The 19,145-nt window shown below is 45.4% G+C and overlaps 1 protein-coding gene across 1 annotated transcript in view; it reads right to left on the reverse strand.

The window, feature by feature from the left end:
* FHDC1 (FH2 domain containing 1) overlaps positions 1-19,046 on the reverse strand; it is a 40,393-nt gene extending 21,347 nt beyond the window's left edge. The window contains exons 1-4 of the mRNA XM_029939983.1: positions 18,960-19,046; positions 12,423-13,048; positions 3,201-3,262; positions 2,424-2,526 (exon numbers count right to left, since the gene is read on the reverse strand). Of these exons, the coding sequence (XP_029795843.1) occupies positions 2,424-2,526; positions 3,201-3,262; positions 12,423-12,911 (654 nt within the window). The 5' untranslated portion in view covers positions 12,912-13,048; positions 18,960-19,046. The remainder of the gene's footprint in view (positions 1-2,423; positions 2,527-3,200; positions 3,263-12,422; positions 13,049-18,959) is intronic.
* Between the last annotated feature and the right edge of the window lie 99 nt (positions 19,047-19,145).

Consider the following 19,145-nt stretch of genomic DNA (forward strand, 5'->3'; position numbering starts at 1 on the left):
CTCTGTCAAATGAGGAGTATCTTACAATGGTGCCAGGCACTGGGCTATGCACTTGAACACATTATCTTGCTCGACTGGATACTGCCCAGCCCAGTGCCTGGAACACGGGGACACTTGATAAATGTTTAGTCCCGTCTTGTGCAAAAAATGAGCACAGAACGTTACACCACAGACTTAGCAAAATGCAGTTACGCAGACACTTGTGCATTTATTAACATATTTCTGCCACATTCCTAAACCTCCCTCACTTGGCCCTGACTCCTCCTTGGCCTCCTCCCCATCCTCCACCCTCCACCAAGACTCCGGGGTTGGCCCTGGTCCAGGTGATGCCAGAGGCCGAGCAGCACTCACAGCAAGGCCTTGCAGGGGGCATCAGTTGTGAGGGGGCTCCCCCACACTGGCCGGGCCTGTGACCATCCCTGGACTGGGTTAGGGAGGGGTGCCAAGATGCCTGGGGGACTGTCAGGGTGTTCCTGCTGAAGGAAGCTCCAGTTGAGTGTGGAGGGTGTGGTGAACTGAAGCCAAGAGTCAGTAATGTAAACAAGAAGGAGTGTGACCAAGCTTGTCGGATATTCAGACTGAGGATGACCCTGCAGAGGAGGGAGAGTGGCCTGGTTCAGTGGCAGGGACGCCTGTCAGGATCCCAGGGCCGTGTTTCATCCCAGCAGGACCTGGTCTCTGGGGTCAGCTAACTGTCGGGAGGAGTGAATGCCTCAGGACTCAGGGCCCCACTTGGGTGGGTTTCAGTCCTCTTGACCTTAACGTTCCCTCCCCCCTCCCCCCCCCCCACACTCTGAACTATATCCCACACACAACTCAAAAAGCAGAGTTCTTTTTTAAACATGAGAGGTCTGACAGCTCCCTGCTTCTCTGGAAAATCCCAGAGTCTTCCACAGCCTCTGCATTCTCTAGTCACCTCTGAATTTAAAATTAGAAGTGAAGACCTGAAGAAAACCGTACTTAACCTGCCACCTCTTCATGGCACGAAGCTGGCAGCCTCCCTCGTGCCTAACTCCCATCTAGTTAGAAATTTAGAGCTTTTCAGAGCATATTCACATGCACTCTCAAATCTGATCCTCACTTAAATAAACGATGATGTCAGTAAGGAGTGGGAACCGGAGCAGCCCTAAAGAGGCGGCATAAAAGAAGCCCAAGCAGGAGTAAGAATTCGAGAACAGCTCAATCTTTTTAAAATCTAAATTAATTAAATCCCACCCATCCTCATTAAAGGTTTTTGGAACTCTCATTCATTCCATTAAAAAAAAAAAATGGACTAATGACCGTTCAGCACTTAAGATCCAGGGTAGATTATGATTTAATGTACCTTCCCTTCAGCACTTTAAGACCCTCTACTAACATTAATAAATGCTGTTAATTAATCTCAGCTTAGGTAAATTGCACTTAATTTGCAAACAGAAACCTGACATAGAGAGAAAAGTTCCAGTTATCAAATACACCTAGAATACCCAGTTACCTAGTAAGACCCACGCGAGTTGGCACTGTAAGTTTATCACTGATTGATACAAAAGAAAAAGTGTAGACATAGACTTCTCTTGCTATTCCTGGCACTGAAGTCAAATTCCATGAAGTGTGTCTGGGCAGAGAAGTGGGATGGGGGAGGGGGAGGCAGCAGTACTTGTAAACAGGGTGACATACTTCATACTTTAAGATTCTGTATTATTCAAATGTTTATAAGCACAGGTATTCATGTAATTTCTTACTCAGTTTTTTCAGGGCCCCCTTCTTCAAAAATAAAAGGTGACATTACAATTTTATAAAACCTGTTTTTTTCTTTCCATCAAGCTCCTAACCAACAGTTCGGTTAATTCAGTCCAAAACAAAAGATCAATAACTGCATATTGTAGTACTATACTGCCATCACAGCAATTTCCACCTTTTGGTCAATCAGACATTTATGAACAGTTTGCCTACCTCTCCAGAATTTTACAGCACCTCTATCCTAAAGTGAGTTCTTTTTACTTTTTTGTTTAAAAAAAAGTATATGTTTTTATAAAATAACCTGGGTACAACCTAGGCAAAAGCCATCAATGGATGATGATAAAAGAAAGCAAAGTTTATACTGAGGCCCCAGGTGCCAGGTCCCATGTTCAATGCGTAACAAGGGTTTCAGCATCCTGACAATCCAGTGGGGCGAGTACCGTCATCCTCTCGGTACAGGTGTGGAGACTAAGCTCACTGGAGTTAGGAAACTTGCCCAAACAAGGCAAGAGCTCCAGTTTAAACCTAGATTCCCCAATTCCGTAACTTACGCCCTCCCTACTAGGTCACTTTTTACTTTTATGTGAGAAAACTCTGGCTCTGGGTAGCAGAGAGCCCTTCCCATGTGAGTTTTGACACTCTGAAAAATATTAAGGTTTTATGATCACTCCTAACATCTAGAACTCATGTGCCAAATTCCTTACCTCCTCTGACTCCGGCAAAAGCTTAAGAAATTCTCGCAATGTCTCTGATCCATAATGCTCACTCTCTCCTTGATGAATATCTTCTACAATGGACTGAGGGGACCTTGAAAAGACAATGAATCAGATTGCATTTCACATTTGCTGAAGTGCCAAAAAAATACAAGCCAGTGGAAATGAAAGCAAATCATCCACCCTCCTTCCATCCCGCCTTCTTCCCAGTCTGAGGGACATGTGGTGCCAGTGGTCACAAGAGCCCCACTGCCAGGGAAAGCGGGGATGCTGACACGTGCCCAGGGGCCCCTTCACCCAGAAGCCCAGCCTTGGGCATCCCAGGAAGGCTGAAAGTAGCAGGGACCCCCAGGGGTCTTCTCTGGGCGAAGAAAAGTAGTCCCATTTGGTCTCATGGAACCCTGGAGAGCCTTTCCTGTCCACCTAGAACACTGGCATTTATCCACTGCTGACTCACCATCCAACTTCTATTCAAGGGGCAACACGACAGATGAATTTACAAATTCCCTGACGTGTCAGGCTGGAACAGACCACCCCAGGCAACTCTCCCTGTATTTCAAGCCACCGGGTTCTGTTTTTGTGCAGGAAAACAGCAGAGAATGACAGCCATTTGGGTACTCATCACACCTGTATGTCTAAGAAGGACATACAGGTATGAGGAATGACTTTGGCTCATATTAGAAGCTGAATTTCAGCTCAGCCACACCCAGAGACTGATGCTAACAGTGTGGATGAGATTAAAGTTGCAAATGTGTGCAAAAATCTTACCTCTTAAATTGCTTAAGAAATATCCCAATGTTCATGCTCCGTTTTGCATCCAAGATAGTAATCTGGAAAAAAATAAGACACATGTAAGACTATTAAAATACAAATTAAAAGAGTTAGAAGGAGAGAATTAAAACCTATCAATATGACATGAATTTATAAGAGAATATCTTCCAATATGTAATTCTGTTGCTTAATTGATATACCTAATGCAGTTTTGCAAACATTAAATATTATGATCTCTCCAAACTTTCTGCAATGATATATTTCCTTTTTAAAAAATTTTTTAATGTTTTATTTATTTTTGAGACAGAGAGAGACAGAGCATGAGAGGGGGAGGAGCAGAGCGAGAGGGAGACACAGAATCAGAAGCAGGCTCCAGGCTCTGAGCTGGCAGCACAGAGCCCAACGCGGGGCTCGAACCCATGAACGTGAGATCATGACCTGAGCCGAAGTCGGAGGCTTTAACCGACTGAGCCACTCAGGTGCTCTATGATATATTTCCTTGACTATAATAACTATACATGTCTGTTTTAATCTCATATAACTCTTTTAAGGTTTTTTTTTAAATGTTTATTTATTTCTGAGAGAGAAAGGCAGAGTGTGAGCAGAAAAGAGAGACAGAGACAGAGACAGAGAGAGAGGGAGATACAGAATATGAAGCAGGCTCCAGGCTCCAAGCTGTCAGCACATAGCCTGACATGGGGCTTGAACCTACAAGCAGTGAGCTCATGACCTGAGCTAAAGTCGGATATTCAACTGTCTAAGTCAGCCAGGTGCTCCTCTTACATAACTTTTAATGAATAATGTATATTAAAAAGATTTTAATTTAGCAATTTCCTCTTAGAATAACACAGCCTGCATTTAAAAGCCCAAATTTCACAAGAGCACCCTGTATACATTGTATGTTAGCTAACTTGACAATAAGTATTTTTAAAAAAAGAAAAAAAAAAAACAGAAGAGAAAAAACCCATAAAAGCCCAAATTTGAAAAACAGGTGTCTCAGTATAGCAAGATCATATGAGATTTAAACTAAGAATGTAAAACATAACTGAAGATATGCAGAGTCTCAACCCTGACTTAGGGATATGGAAAAACCAATACTATTATTTTCAGAAATGTAATAAAATTATTTCTTTTAAAAGAAAAATTTCTTTTCATTGAAAAAGAATATATATGTCCAAGAGCCCCTTCAGGAGAAGGTAAGAAAGTCTCCTACATTTTATTTACCCAGAATTTACAAAGAAAAAATTCTTGCGCTGTCTTTCACCAAGTTTAAGATGCATGTTAACATCCCTGGAATCAGATGTATCTTACAGTGTACAGCGTCTTTGATTTAATGAAATATGGTGCTATTTTAATGTGCTGTCAAAATCCAGATTTTGGCTGCAATAGGTTTTAGCTGTCCAAAATTATAATAATTGGGCAAGGTTTTATCAGACTAGAAATTAGATAGAACCTTTTATGGGCAGTGGGGAGGACGTTGTTATTAACTATAGAAGTTTTTTCTTTCTCTGGCAGTAAATATCCAAGAGGCATGGAGGAAAGATAGCCTCAAAACTGCTGCAATTTTTTTTATCTGTTTTTTGGTAAAGGGAGACTAACTAAAACAGGAATGTTGTTATAATTCTCTTCCTTTCCAAATGTATGTGATTCATTATGAACAAAAGAGAATCAGGTTTCAGATTAAATTCCTGGTCTCTGGGCCTGCTTCTAAGTTTATAAGAAGCAGCAAGAATTGTTAACCCAATTTAATGGTACTTCCTGGCTATAAGGTTAAATTTTTACAAGAGTATGGCTGCCTTCTTTTGAAGACTATTCTTAAACAATAGCATTATTTACTATCCAAGGGGTTTACTTCATGTTCACGCAATCACCTGCCAGCCATAAAATAAACTCCCAAGTGAACAGGACAGGCTCCTTATTGGAATCCTATCCAGGGACTACAGTTCAAGTTCAGTGTGAAGGAAGCGGGGAAAAGGGACGAAGAGAAGGAGAGAATAAAACCTGTCAAACTTAATACTCTTTAATGAGGAAAGCCCATACCAAACAAAGGAATCTAAACCTAAGACAGAAAACTATGTGTTTATTATAATTCATAAATCAAAAAGTCGCAAGTAAGAACACTGTACTGACATAGTTTCCAAAGAGCTTCCTCGGCACTCACTTCTAGCCAGAAGGGTGAGGGGGGGGACTTCTTTTCTATTTCTCTCATTAAATCACCGCCTATTGCTCTAGTTAACCCTTGATGGCAGTACCTCCCTTGCCCCCAACTCCAAGCTCCACCCTTAACCCTCTGACACTCTGCCCTTGATGGATTCACAGATGCTGCTGCAGAAAAAGTGATAGAGAAATTACTCTTATGATTCCTATTTGACAGATAAGGAAACTGAGCCTCAGAGATGTCGTTTTATACTTTCCCCAAAGCAACATGAGAACTGAAATGCTAGCCTGGGTCTCTCTGGTTCCTTTTCTCTCTAGTTCCTGTGAGTTATACCATCGCTAAGGACACAGGACTACAGAAGTGGCAATGATCCTGCACGGCCTCGGACTGGTATCCACACTGGAATGTCTCTCCAGGAATGGGAGCAGAGCGAGAGAAAGCCATCCACGGAGCTCGGCCAGGTTCCTGGTGATGCCAGAGCTGTCTGTGAGGGACGATGGATAGAAACAGTGCTCGCACAGTTGAGACAGCCTCCAGGAGCTGCTGTCATACTTGACACAGAGCAACCACAGCCTGGGACAGCGACTGTCTCTACCACTTGAGGCAAAGGTTCTGAGACTGGTCACTAATTTAAAGAATTCAGCAACAGTCCTAAGGAAAAACCTGGACTGGCCATGATGGAGCACCTTCCAGTGAAAATGACAGGGAAATGAGACAACTGGTTGCCTTCCTGGGACAGTCTCACTCTCTCCTGACATTCTCAGATTTGCCTAGCGCTCAATCTGGCTCTCACAGGTTATCATATGTGATCCTTCTAAAGCACTGTTATAAAAGTATCTGTTAAAGTGCTTTAAAGCAAGTTATTTCACCTGTAAATTAGCTTATCTATCTTCCCAGATGCTTGCCTCCTCAGCACTTCAGGAGCCCCATACGTGTGGGACTGGCTGGTGTTTCGGAAGCATCCAGAGCAGTGGCCACTGCACTTGCTGGCTGCACAGGCCAAGACAGCCAGCCATAGGGACAAGGAGGAACCAACCCAGTTCCCTCCCTGCCCACCAGTTCCAGCCCACGAGACTCTCCTTTTCTGGACACCGCAGGACACGGAGGCAGGGCCTGTCACCCAGCAGGTGCAGCCCGCATACTGTACAAATCCGGGGTTGTCCCATTGGAGGCCCACCCAAGAGTTAGGCCAGCTCTGGCGAACAAGAGAGTGAAACACAAGGTAACGGGATCAACGCAAGTCATCCCAAGGACTTCCCAGCAGGATGAGAGGTGGCCCTGCTGGAGGAACGGGCTCCCCACAGACAGCCAGGGCGGCCCGGGTAGCTCTGCCACCCCGAGGCAGCACAGCAGAGACGGCAGCACTCAGCAAAGGCTGTGATCGGGGTACTGCTCCTCTCGTACAAACCTCTAGAGAAGCACTCCTACCTCTTTCCCCAATTCTTTTTTTTTAATGTTTGTTTATTTTGAGAGAGAGAAAGAGACACAGAGAGAGAGAGAGATCGATCTTGTGCACAGGGGAGGGGCAGAGACACAGAGAGAGAAAAAGAATCCCAAGCAGGCTCACGGCTGTCAGCACGGAACCCAACATGGGGCTCGATCTCACAAACCATGAAATCATGACCTAAGATCAAATCAAGAGTCAGGTGCTTAATCAAGGTGCTCTCCCTTCTATAATTCTTGTACCTTTATCTACTACTAATCCACTACGAAATCGGCCTCTCCTATTCTTTAGAGGAAGAAATAGCTTTTCTGTTTTAGTTGTGGTAAAATACACATCACATTTACCATCTTAACCGATTTATATTTTTTTTCGAGTAATCTCTACACCCAACGTGGGGCTTGGGGTTGTGGAACTCACAACCCCGAAACTAAGTTCTCAGGCTCTGCTGAATGAACCAGCCAGGAGCCCCCCATCTTAACCACTGTTAAATGGTCAGCGCCATCAGCTGCCTTCAGGCTGCTGTGCACCCGTCACCACCACATCCTCAGAGCTCTTCCCATCTTGCAAAACTGCAACTCTGTACCCATTAAATCATAATTCCCCATTTCCTCCTTTCTTCGGCCTCTGGCGACCACCCTTCTACTTGGTGTCTCTATGAGTTGGACCCTTCTGGGCACTTTACATTAAGGAGAATCATGCAGCACTTGTCCTTCTGTGAATGCTTTACTTCACTTAGCATAAGATCTTCAAGGTGGAAGAAGACATTTTTAAGCCACTTTTGTTTCAATACGTCAAGGAGGGCTTCTTTGACTACCTTAAATACCACTGAATCGCAGTTATTTCATTGTCATGTCAAATTCTGAAAAGCAAAATTTAAAAAATCTCCCCATATCCTCTAATACAGATATTTGGTTTCTGACGTTTCTTGTGTATTTTTCCAGCCCAGGTTTGGGAGAAAATACAAAAACCTAGTTGCTCTTTTTGCTTTCAAATGTATTTCAAATACTCATCTAGTTCTGTAGTTCTGGATTGAGCATGTCCCAGAATTCTAGAACATACTGGGATTATAACAAAAGTTGAGAAAGAATAACTGATAACCTGAATTAGTGTGAGGAAATAAGATAATTCCTTCTCAGAAACAGGAAAAGCAATCTTCCTTCCATCCTCTCTCTCTTCCTCTAATAAGTGATTTCAGTTATTTCTTACATGGCATTATTAATTAATGTTAATGGGGTAAAGATTATTGCAGGGCACCTTGGTGAATCCTTTGGTTGAGCATCTGATTTTGGCTCAAGTCATCATCTCACAGCTCATGGGTTCAAGCCCCACATCAGGCTCCGTGCTGACAGCTCAGAGCCTGGAGCCTGCTTCAGATTCTGTGTCTCCCTCTTTCTCTCTGCCCCTCACCTGCTCATTCTCTCTCTGTCTCTCTCAAAAATAAACATTAAAAAATTTTTTAAACAAGCTTTAAAGATTATTATAGACATAATATTGTATTCTAACATTTGTGCTTTCCTTTTTTATTTCACTTTATTGAGGTATACTTAAATAAAATTACAAGATATCTTTAAAGTTAGCATCATGCTTATATGATATATGTAAACATGGTAGGACTCCCCCATCAAGTTAATGAACATATATCTATCAGCTCACATATTTATCTCTTTTTCCTCTTCTTTGGTGAGAGGCATTTAAGATCCACTCTCTTGGCAAATTTCAGTGATACAACACAGTGTTATCAACTGCAGTCACCATGTCCTGTATTACATCCTCAGGCCTTACTTATCTTGTGTTTTCTTTGTCAATCCCAATTTTGATCTATCACATGGATAAATACTCCCTTTGCGTACTTGGGTTCAGTTCTGCCAGCTCAGTTACCTTGAATTTCCTTTGGAAGATACCAATTGGCCAAGACTATCCCTTGTTTTAAGAGCATTTCATATTCTAGAGAGGTAAGTAGAGAACCAACTAACCACTGTGAGTGAGACTCTGAGGGCGCTGGGGAGCCACGGTAACAGACGGACAGAAAAGGCCTCAGGGAGGAGGTCTGTGAACCCCGAGAAGGAGGTGGAGTTTGAGCTCTTGTTATTATTATCTCCAGTAATATATTTGTTATTTCTAATTACTTTATTATAGTTTAATTATTATTGTAACATTTGTAGCCTCCGGAAGTTAATTTTTAGGGAACAAAGATACAAGGATGGTAATATTTCATAACCTCCCCCCTCCACTAACTAAATGTTTTAATTTACTATTCTGAGTGTTGTTCTTCCTAAATTTAGCCATTCCTGAACCCAGCTCTTCCTTATCTTCCAGTACTTTGTTCTTGGAGTATAATGGAAGTTATTTGTAACACTTTATAAGTGCTTTAAAGTAGCAGTCAACCATATAATGGCAGGCTGTTTCTACAAGAGGTTATTATATTTCGAGGGAGCCTTCAATATCTGACTTCTGGATATTATCTGATGTCTGAACCTCCAGAATTATGGCCTGTGTAGTGACCATGTTTCCAGGTTCAGGATGGGTCCCTCTGCCAAATCTGCTGTTTAGGGTATTGTCCACTCCAAGCCGACAGGTGGTGATAACTATTACTTTTAACCCTGGACTCCACTCACTCCCACACAAATCGGACAGCTTATTACCGGACCTGGTAGAAACTACTACTCTGCTGAGTTGTCATTTCTTTAGAAGAAAATCTAATAGGGAAGAAAACAGCACGTACTGTATGTAGTCTTTTACTAAAAATTTAAAAAGTATATATGCTTCTAGCCATGTTGGAGATAGCATGAAACACTGAAAATTAATTCCGGATAACCCTCTAGGATATGCCACTACTGCCTAACACACTTCAATCCTTCTACCTCACCACTTATCCACCTGAGTACTAAGGAGTTGGAGAGTTAGATGATCTTACAACACACAGTCATGGTAACTTAATTTCTCTTTCTAGTGGCTGTCTTTCAGCTTAGGACCTACAAGTATTAAAAGTAAAAAATACCTGCACACCCATGTTCATAAGCAGCATATTCACAAGAGCCAAAAGGTGGAGCAACTCAAAAAGCTGTCAACGGATGACTAGATGAACAAAATGTGGTGTATATGTACAATGGAGTATCGTTCAGCCTTAAAATTCTGACACATACCACAACATGAAGGAGCCTTAAGCATGTTACACAAAGTAAACTACTCCAGTCTCAAAAAGACAAACACAAGATGATTCCATTTAAAAATGGTTAAGATAGAGTGGCTCAGTCAGTCAAGCGTCCAACATCAGCTCAGGTCATCATTTTGTGGTTCATGAGTTCGAGCCCCATGTTGGGCTCTGTGCTGACAGCTCAGAGCCTGGAGGCTGCTTTGGATTCTGTGTCTCCCTTTGTCTCTGCCCCTCCCCTGCTCTTACTCTGTCTCTTTCTCTCTCAAAAATAAATAAAACATTTAAAAAATCTTAAAAATGGCTAATATGGTAAATGTGATATATATTTTATCACATATAAATACTTTAAATATAATAATTATTATTTAGTTTGAGGTATTTTCTAAGTGAAAGCAGAAAAAAAAGTAAAAATGCATCTAGGGTGAGGGGGTGGAGGGGGATGAGAGGAAAGACCTTTTATTCCTGAATTTTAGATGCAGCCTGGAGATGGACATTTCCGCTTCTGCTGTAGTTCAGAAAAGATGCCGCGCTTCCGGTTACTCCCCTCTCCCTAAATGGTTCTTAACCTCTCTTGAGTTTGCAGACATAAAGCTGCAAGTTTCTTGTAGCTCCTCAAACTATCATTTGGCAGTTCATAAACTCATAAAGGATGCCACCCATCCTAACCTGGTAGCTGCCTCCCCAGGAGCCTCGTGAGCTAGACCCCCTCCCGTCCTCTACGGGTGGCATCCTGAGCCGCGTGCTCCATCTTCACGTGTGCCCACCCACTCCCACTGTCTCCCTCACAGTTCCTGCCATTCAGTGAGCAGGACTAGGAAACAATGGTGAGAAATGCCCTACGTACAGTAAGAAGTCTCTGCTGGAAGCTGGGGCAAAGGCCAGGGTACTAAGGAAGTGACTTCTGGCTCTTTCCAATATTGAAAGGATATGCTAAGAAATAAAAGGGCCTTACATAAAGAGAAGAGCAGGGAAAGCCTATGGTCACAGGGGAGGGCGCTAGGGACTGTCGCGAAGACTTCCTGTCAAATTCACTTCACACACTTAACTCTGATCCCAGCATTTCCACATGTTATAATTAATAGACTCTTGACTACTTCAACAGGGGACCGTACCACCAAGTTTAAGGACCCCCAAGTGAATTCATGGAAAGGAGAAATTAACACGCTCCTGAGGCACTCAGAGAAAAGAGGTCAGGACTGTCAGCTCAGGAATTCAGTCATGCAGAGAAATGCTACTTCATCCCAGGGCCCTGCCTACTCCCTTACCTGATCCACTCCATCTCTGACCTATTTCTTCGGTTCTTATAGAACAGATTTTTTAAATGATATATCTGAGGGCGTCTGGCTGGCTCAGTTGGTTAAACATCTGACTTCGGCTCAGGTCATGACCTCATGGCTAGCTCATGGGTTCGAGCCCCGTGTCAGGCTCTGCGCTGACAGCTCAGGGCCTAGGCCTGGAGCCTGCTTCCGAATCCATGTCTCCCTCTCTGTCCCTCCCTAGCTCACACAGTTTCTCTCAAAAATAAATCAACATTAAATAAATAAATAAATAATAAAAATAAAAACAACACATTTGTTGTCCCTCCCCCCCCTTTTTTCTTTTTGAGCAACATTCTTTCCTTTCAATCTCTGGTTTCTTAATGACTTCAGCTAGCAAGTAGAGGAGGTTTCTCGATTTACTTTGTTTCTAAACAGTACTTTCAAATGCAATTTTTAATTCAGTTTCTATAATATACAAAAGGTAATCAGTAGTTCTGAAGCCATGCTTTTGGTGAACTTCTTATAACCTGCTAGCTTTATTCTCAGTATAAGTCATTTACTGTTAACTGGAAACATGCTTCCTAGAAAATACATCTAAAAACTAGCTTTATGCGTTGAACTTTTCTGAAAATCTCTATCCCACAGTGGCCATCGCGTAATTCAGAGCTCAGAGGAATGAAGACTAACTCTGAGGGAAGGAAAACTAGAGGGATAGTTTTTATCCCAATTGGGATAAAATCTTAAGGATGTAGAGCAGTTAATGGTGTATTGAACAAAAGGCATTTTGTCTCAGAAAGTTCCTGTTAATCTTAGTTAACGGAGTTTAGGAACTCAGGTTTTTGTTTCGACAGCAGTTACTAATATGGACTCCAGCAGAACTGCTCCACTGGGGGAAACCACAGCAGATGTGCTGGAGACAGGGCAGTGCTGAGAGGCCAAAGGACGATGGCCCCAGATAGCATGTTCTCAGTGTGAGGTCATAATCCACCGGGATGTCTGGGAGGATGTGGCATGCATGCTTCTTACACTTTTTTGCTAGTCAGCTCAAAAGCTCTTCGCATAAGGCCCTTACTATCATTTCCAGAGCACACTCACTTGCATTATCTTATTTGTGAGTGATTTAGCAAGTTTTGAAATGCACACACCCTTCCAAACACAAACAATGCAGCGTGTGGGGGATCATCCCTCCTGGATCCGTTCTTACCTCTTCCCTAGCGTCTCTGAAGGATGAATTTAAAGTTCCTCCTCTCCTAGAATGGGAAGGCTTGGTCGTATCTTCTTGCTGCCCAAAGAGTTCCTCAATGGTCTTTGTATCAATTTGGTAGTGATGCTGCTGTCTGGCAGCCAAAGTCCAGATGTTGGTTTTGCCCCGAACTTGCTCCTCTGGAATGGTTTTCCAAAAAAAGTTTCTCATCCGCTTTTTCTTACCGAGGTGGCTGTAGCCATTCATGTGAGAAGCTGGGGGTAGTCCTGGAGGGGGAGGTGGGGCCGGAGGCCCCCCAGGGAGTGGAGGTGGGGGTGGAGGAGGAGGAGAGGGCAGAAAGCCCTCCCCTGAATATGGACATGGTGGAGGTGGAGGGGGTGGAGGAGGAGGAGGAGGTGACGACGTTTGCCCGATCATGAATCCAGCTGCCGAGGCAATATTCCCATTTTCTTTATCGCTGACCAAGGAGACACAATTCATAACATGCATAGTACTGTTGCCTTCTAAGGAGATAATCTCTTGACCTTGGGGAAGCAGACACAAACATCAAACTTGTGTCATACTTTTTCACTGGCTAGTCTGCTGCCAGAGAAAGAGGCAACTGTGTTGTGTGTCATCTTCCAAACCTACAAAGATAAAACAACTTGAAATCAGTTCAGGAAAACATGTGAATGCTAGCTATTCCCTTCAGAGCCTACTGCCCATCCTCGTAGAGTGGCGGGCTGGGTATTACAATCAATGAGAGAGGCAATGCAGCACATCCAGAAGAGCATTAAAAGAGACTAATACTTTTCTAAATGTGAACCAAACACATTTTACTGCCTGGAAATGCTGCCAAAGCAGCAGCAACACATCCAAGTTAGAAACCTTCCATTAATCAATAAAAGACATATCTATTGGGAACCTGCTATACGTTCAGCACATACTGGTCACTTTATGAATAAACTACTTGTTCACTAACTGGCTCGTTTTCTTTGGCAATGGATCCCCAACCCCTAGGGAAATCACCCAAGCAGCTTCTTTAGGTATTCGTGTATGATCCTGCCTTTCACCACTATGGACATGTCCCCTACAGGCACTTGGTCAAAGGGCATCCTCTGCCTTGCATGTAAGAGGCAGGGCATTTGGAGATGATACAATAGTGACCAAATTCATTCCCCTGGAGTCAGGGCCACCATGTTCCTGCTCCGCTTGGTGCTGGGGCTTCCCCACAAATAGAGGGGAAAAAACCCACTAAATATAAGGATTAAAGGTTGTGGCGCTAAATCGAGCAGCACTGCTTACATTTTAGACAAATTACTTCACCTTACTTGACTTCAGCTTTGTCGTTTGTAAAATTTGGAGGTTGGGATCCACTGCATGACCTCTCTCATGGCTTCCAATGTTATCATTTCAGAGTCTAGTGAAGCCACTCTTTGGAAATAATCAGAGCTTCTTGCCTACCTCTTCTGCTTCTTCTGCGACACTATTAGCAAAGAAGACACATACACACAAGGATATGCTGCCCGTATTACACCTGCCACATGTCTACCCCTTATCCACACAGTCACTGACTGAATTTAGTAGCCTGTGTATTTATTGACCTTTAAATGTTTGTTTTTTATTATGAACCTGATGTGAAAACAGAGGTCAAAACAACTACATTTCTTCAGCTATGAGGACAGGTTCACTGAGGACGTAGAAGAAAGGACCCTTATAAAGTGAGTACCCCAACTATGTGGGCAGGTAAACAAGGGACCATTTCCTCCAGGTCATAAAGGGCCACATGGAAAGGCTTTCTTCGACTGGCCACCTGAGTGTAATTATCCTTTTACAATGTCATTGTCGAAGCTCACACTTACAGACACACACTGGTCAAACAATACTGGATCACACAGGAGTAATCTGTCTGATAGCACTAATTCAAATATTTTGAAATACTTTACACAGAACCAAAATAAGAGGCAGGATTGTTTTGGCCATAAAAGTGTAGATGTCAGAACAGATTTCTTCCCCTCAGATCTCAGTTCTACTATTTGTTTGATGAGCAACCTGAGGTTACTTAATCTACATCTCAGCATCCTGGTCTATAATGTAAAGATACACTGTTTCATTGGTCTGCATAAGAAAATGAGCTAATAAGTGTACCAAGATGCCTGGGCGCCATAGTTAGCTAGTATTAACAATAACCAGTGTCATACATCCATAGCATTTCTCTTTACCTTCACACATTTTCTTTAAAATATGTATTGGGTTTATAGATAAAATGCTAAGTTACTCCTGGCTGTTAGAAAAATACCTTTAATAGTCCCATCCTTTGCTTTCTAGGTGAGTAGGTTTGTCCTTTTTCAAAACTCAGTGATCATATATTATCTCTAAATTACAAGAACAAATGATTTTATAAAACTTTTGAATACTTAACTTTTGAAAACTATATATGGGTAAGAGATAGCACTGCCAGCTACTAACTGGATTTTTAAAAATACCATTTTAACCATTTATAAGCGTACATCAGTGACATTAAGTACTTCCAAAGCGTTGTGTAGCCATCATCACTAGACAATTTTTTAGAAAGTAAAACTGAAATTATTTATCCAAGCCAACTTACAGCTCACTTGAGATGCAACTGGCTTTTAAAAGGAGTTTTCATAATTATCATTAGGGGCATAACTAGGCTGTTTTCATAGTTGGCACCCCTTAAGCAAATGACTCATTGTCAATTACAGTTTATAGTTATATTTGAACTCTTCTTTTTTCAAGACTGTACAGGTAATCTTGGCAGTTTATCCTTACATATTTTAAAATACTTCTGTACATAAAATATTTCATGTATTGAAGAGTTGCTAATCCTCCAATTCACCTCCAACTGCAGATACGCAGACTCAATTATAGATTATTCCTGTTAAGAACAGGTGATCACCTTAACGTCTCCATCCTAGAAAGCAATAACTCACTCAGTGCTGCATAAGTATATATGCAGATATACCGTTAAACCTCACACAGCAAATACAGAGATACTAAAAAGAGTGAGAAAGACCACACTGGGTTGTGCACCAGCACCACTTTCTAACACTAACGCTCCAAAGGATGCAAGTCTTTCTGAGTCTTGTGCCTTGCACAGAAGTACCAGATAAAAGCTTATCAAAGTAAAAAGTGACAGGTGTTAGTCATGAACTGGCATAATTCTAACCACTGCCCCATCTTGAGAAAGAATGTTATTTTCAAAAGTTGAAAGAACAAAATAAAATTTACAACACTGTTGCTGGTAGGTTGTCTGGCTAATTTTTTCCCCAGGGTAACAAATAAGGATCGTAGGCCCCCAACAGCCTCTAATGAATAAATTCTCCAGCAATGATTAGCTAAAAGATGCTAATGCTTTTACTACTGGCTTCAATAGGGCTTTGATAGGGCTTTCCCTTTGGCTGGGATTTCCAATGTCAAAGAGACACTGGAAAGAGAGAGTGCAGACAGACATTCTACCCTTTCTACAGTTTCATTAAGATACTAAAACAGTGGCTACACAAAGAACATCTGATTTACTAGGGTACTGTCCACAGTAAAGACGCAAACGCACACCCTCCAAACATGCCAGAACACAGGTATTGCGGGAGCCCTAAAACCACTGCCGTTTCTCACAGCTGCCGATTGCCAGCAGGGAAAATGAACTTAGCCTTGGCTCTGTCTGGAAAAAGCCAATTGTCCCATCAATTTCCCCAGGGCAGAAAGAGACAGGTTTGTATTTAACATCTCACCTGCAGTCTGGGGACTTCAGCAGCAGGGAGGACACTGCTATGGCTGACAAACGCCCAGCCCTGAATAAAATGTAGGGTTGTCACTGTAAGGCTCTGAAGATGAGAACTCTTCAAGTCCCCGGAGTGCTAATCACCACCCATCAGGGGTGTGCCTGAGTGACAGACCCTCTAGGGAGCCTGTAGCTCAGCTGAGCATTTAACCATGTGAATTTTCAATGGGGGGATGTTGGGGCCATGTCTTTAGCTAATCAGCAAGCAAAAAGCCTCAGAATGTGAATGTTCATAAGGGTCTTCAACGAAGCCCTCAGGCCCAACAGCCAGCAGTGCTTGGCTCTTGATGTTCTCTTAAAGGGAGTGAGTGGGAGGGAAGAGAGAAAATGTATGCTTCATTTCACAGCATATTTAGGAGGAAGACCAGTTCCTGAAATTCAGTTCAGAGCTCAGGGTTTTTCTCAAAAAGGGTTAGTGGGGCCCTACTGCTCAGCTCCTTATTCCCCCTCCAGGTCAACAATAATCAAAAGTAAATGCCAGCCAAGGAAAATCCTCCAGAAAACCTTTCCCCTTCATTCCTGACTTGTGTCACAGATGAGGTGGGAGCCCACACCCTTCTGATGACAAACAGGGGCAGAGTAGGCCAGGTTTGGAGAGAAGAGGAACACTCAGCCCTACTTAATCTGGGGAAGAAGAAAGGGTAAGGAGGGTACGGGCGATTCTAAAATACATATTATTTGCTCTCACTCCATTAATTCATTGGGAAAGGCTCCTCCCCGAGCAACTCTCTTTCAAAATCTTTCTTGATTCGTAAACACAGAATGTCAACCACACAGTCGAATCAGAGTTGGCAACATCCAGCCTGCAGAGAAAGAACCCAAGACCGTTTGCAGTCAGCGTGTTTAATCTGCAGCACAACGTAAACACTTCACAGATGCCCCGGAGCGCAACACCCAGAGAGCAGAGAAAGAACGCTTGTTCGAATGTGCATTTTCAATTTCTCTCAACGTCCCAAAACCAAAGGGGGGGGGGGGAAGCAAACGAGCGCCAAAGATGCTCTAAAGATAGAGGGAAGGAAGCGCTCACCACTCATTCCATAAAGACAACTGTGGGTCAGTAGAGGAGGTCACAGATGGCCGAACAGTAGGGACAATTTCTGTGCAAACAGATGTTTGAAAACGGACTGCCGGGTCCGGAAGAAATTCCGCGTGGGGGACACCGGGAGCACGATTTCTTTCGTGAAGTCTGGATACACAGTAGTTTTCCAGGTCTTTGCACTACCCAGCGGTCCAGAGTCCTTCCGCCCCCAGCCCCGAGTCCTGCCTCCCGCCCCAGCCACTCACCAAAGCGGCCCCGGCACGGCCGCACAGAAGGCTCGGGGGCGCAGCGTCAGCCGAATCCCCAGGAAGCGCGCTCAGCGGCCCCCGCGGCCGCAGGGGGGACGCGGGAGGGAGGTCCCGGGGGCCGCGCGCGAGCCTCTGGCGGCGTCTTTATCTGGGCCGCGGCAGGAGCGGCGGTGGGGGAGAGGGCGCCGGTGCGCCGCGGAGATAGATTCCCTAACGGCCGCGCAGGCTCGCCGGCGACTCCGGCGGCGGGGCGAGGGCGCGCTCCGGGGAGACGCAGCTGCCGGCCGTATGGGAACCAGCGGGGCCGAAAGGCCCGACGCCGGGAAGGGCTGGACCGTTGGTCTCCCGGGAATGCCGAGCGTTCGCCGGTCCTCGGGCAGAAGCGCCTGGAGGGGCCGCCGCACCAGGTCGCAGCTCCCAGGGCCCCAGCGGCCCGCAGGCCGGGGCGTGCCAGGAGGTCGTCCGGCCCCGCCCCTCGCCCGGAGGGCCAGGGATTTAGGGTCCGTCCCGCCCTCCCCCCCCAGCCCCGCGCGGGTCCCCGGGTACTCGCCCCTCCACCTGGCAGCTGCACGGAGCTCCGGAAAGCTCGGCGGGGTGGGGAAGCTAACTAGGAAAGGTGTCTCAGTGTTTGAAGCAAAGGGAGGGGGGAGTTTCCAGGTCCGCCAACGCGAGCTCCACCTAGTCCTCGAACCTTCGCGGTGACACCTCCCCCCACGTCCTGGGTCTGGGTCCCGGGCGCAGAGGAGAAAGCCTGGCGGTCGCACTGCAAATCGCCAGATGGGAGCGGGGAAGCGCCGGCGAAAAAAATGTAGAGGAGAGACTCCTGGCGTTTGGTCAGAGGATTAAACCGAGAGCCCGCTGTCCTGGAGCTAGGGGCACCGCAGCGGCAGGAGCTGCCTCACCAGCTCACCTGCTTCCTCCCCAAACTTCAAAGCTCAGGGCGTAACTTGTAACCTGAACTTCGCACGGCCAGGACGAGTGTGCAAGTCCTAGAGCCGCCTTGTCCTCGGTCCGCATCACCCGGACGCGATCCTCGCCAAACCCGCACCCACTGTCCGGAGGGGCAGTCGTGGTTCCCAGCTGGCCGGTTGCGCGCTCCAGGACCGGGCGGGGATCAAGCGGGGGCACAGTGTATCCCAAAGTCTTAAAGCTAAACGGGCCGAGCCAGGTCCAACCCGGAGGCGGCCCGTGACCCAGCTCGTTCTCTAGACGCGGGTCCAGACCAGCGCGTCTTATCCTCAAGAGACCGATCGCCGTGCTCTGCAGCCCGGGTAGTGCAGGCACCAAAGTCACTCGGGTGGGTGTGAGGGAGCGCAATGAGGCTCGAAGGCAGCCGAGACTTGACTTGGAGCCGCAGCCCAGGGTCCTGGCTGATCCCCGACCTTGGCCCTCCAAGGCCGGGGAGTGTCTGGAACCCGATGCCCCGGAGCGGCGGTCGCCCCTGCCTCGGCCGTCTGGCTCCCACTCACCGGCGGCTGGCTCTCCGCGCGCGCGTTCCTCGCTCCCCACCGCGGTCTCCAGCGCCAACGCCTCTCCCTGGGTCTCTGCAGCCGGGGCAGTCGGGGACCGCGAGGGGGCAGGGCGACGCGGGGCGGGGCGGGGCTCAGGCGCTGCCTCAGGTAACAATGCCGCAGTCGAGGCTGCTCCCAGCGCCA

The sequence above is a fragment of the Suricata suricatta genome, chromosome 1, assembly GCF_006229205.1.
Source record: "Suricata suricatta isolate VVHF042 chromosome 1, meerkat_22Aug2017_6uvM2_HiC, whole genome shotgun sequence".
Classification (NCBI taxonomy): Eukaryota; Metazoa; Chordata; class Mammalia; order Carnivora; family Herpestidae; genus Suricata; species Suricata suricatta.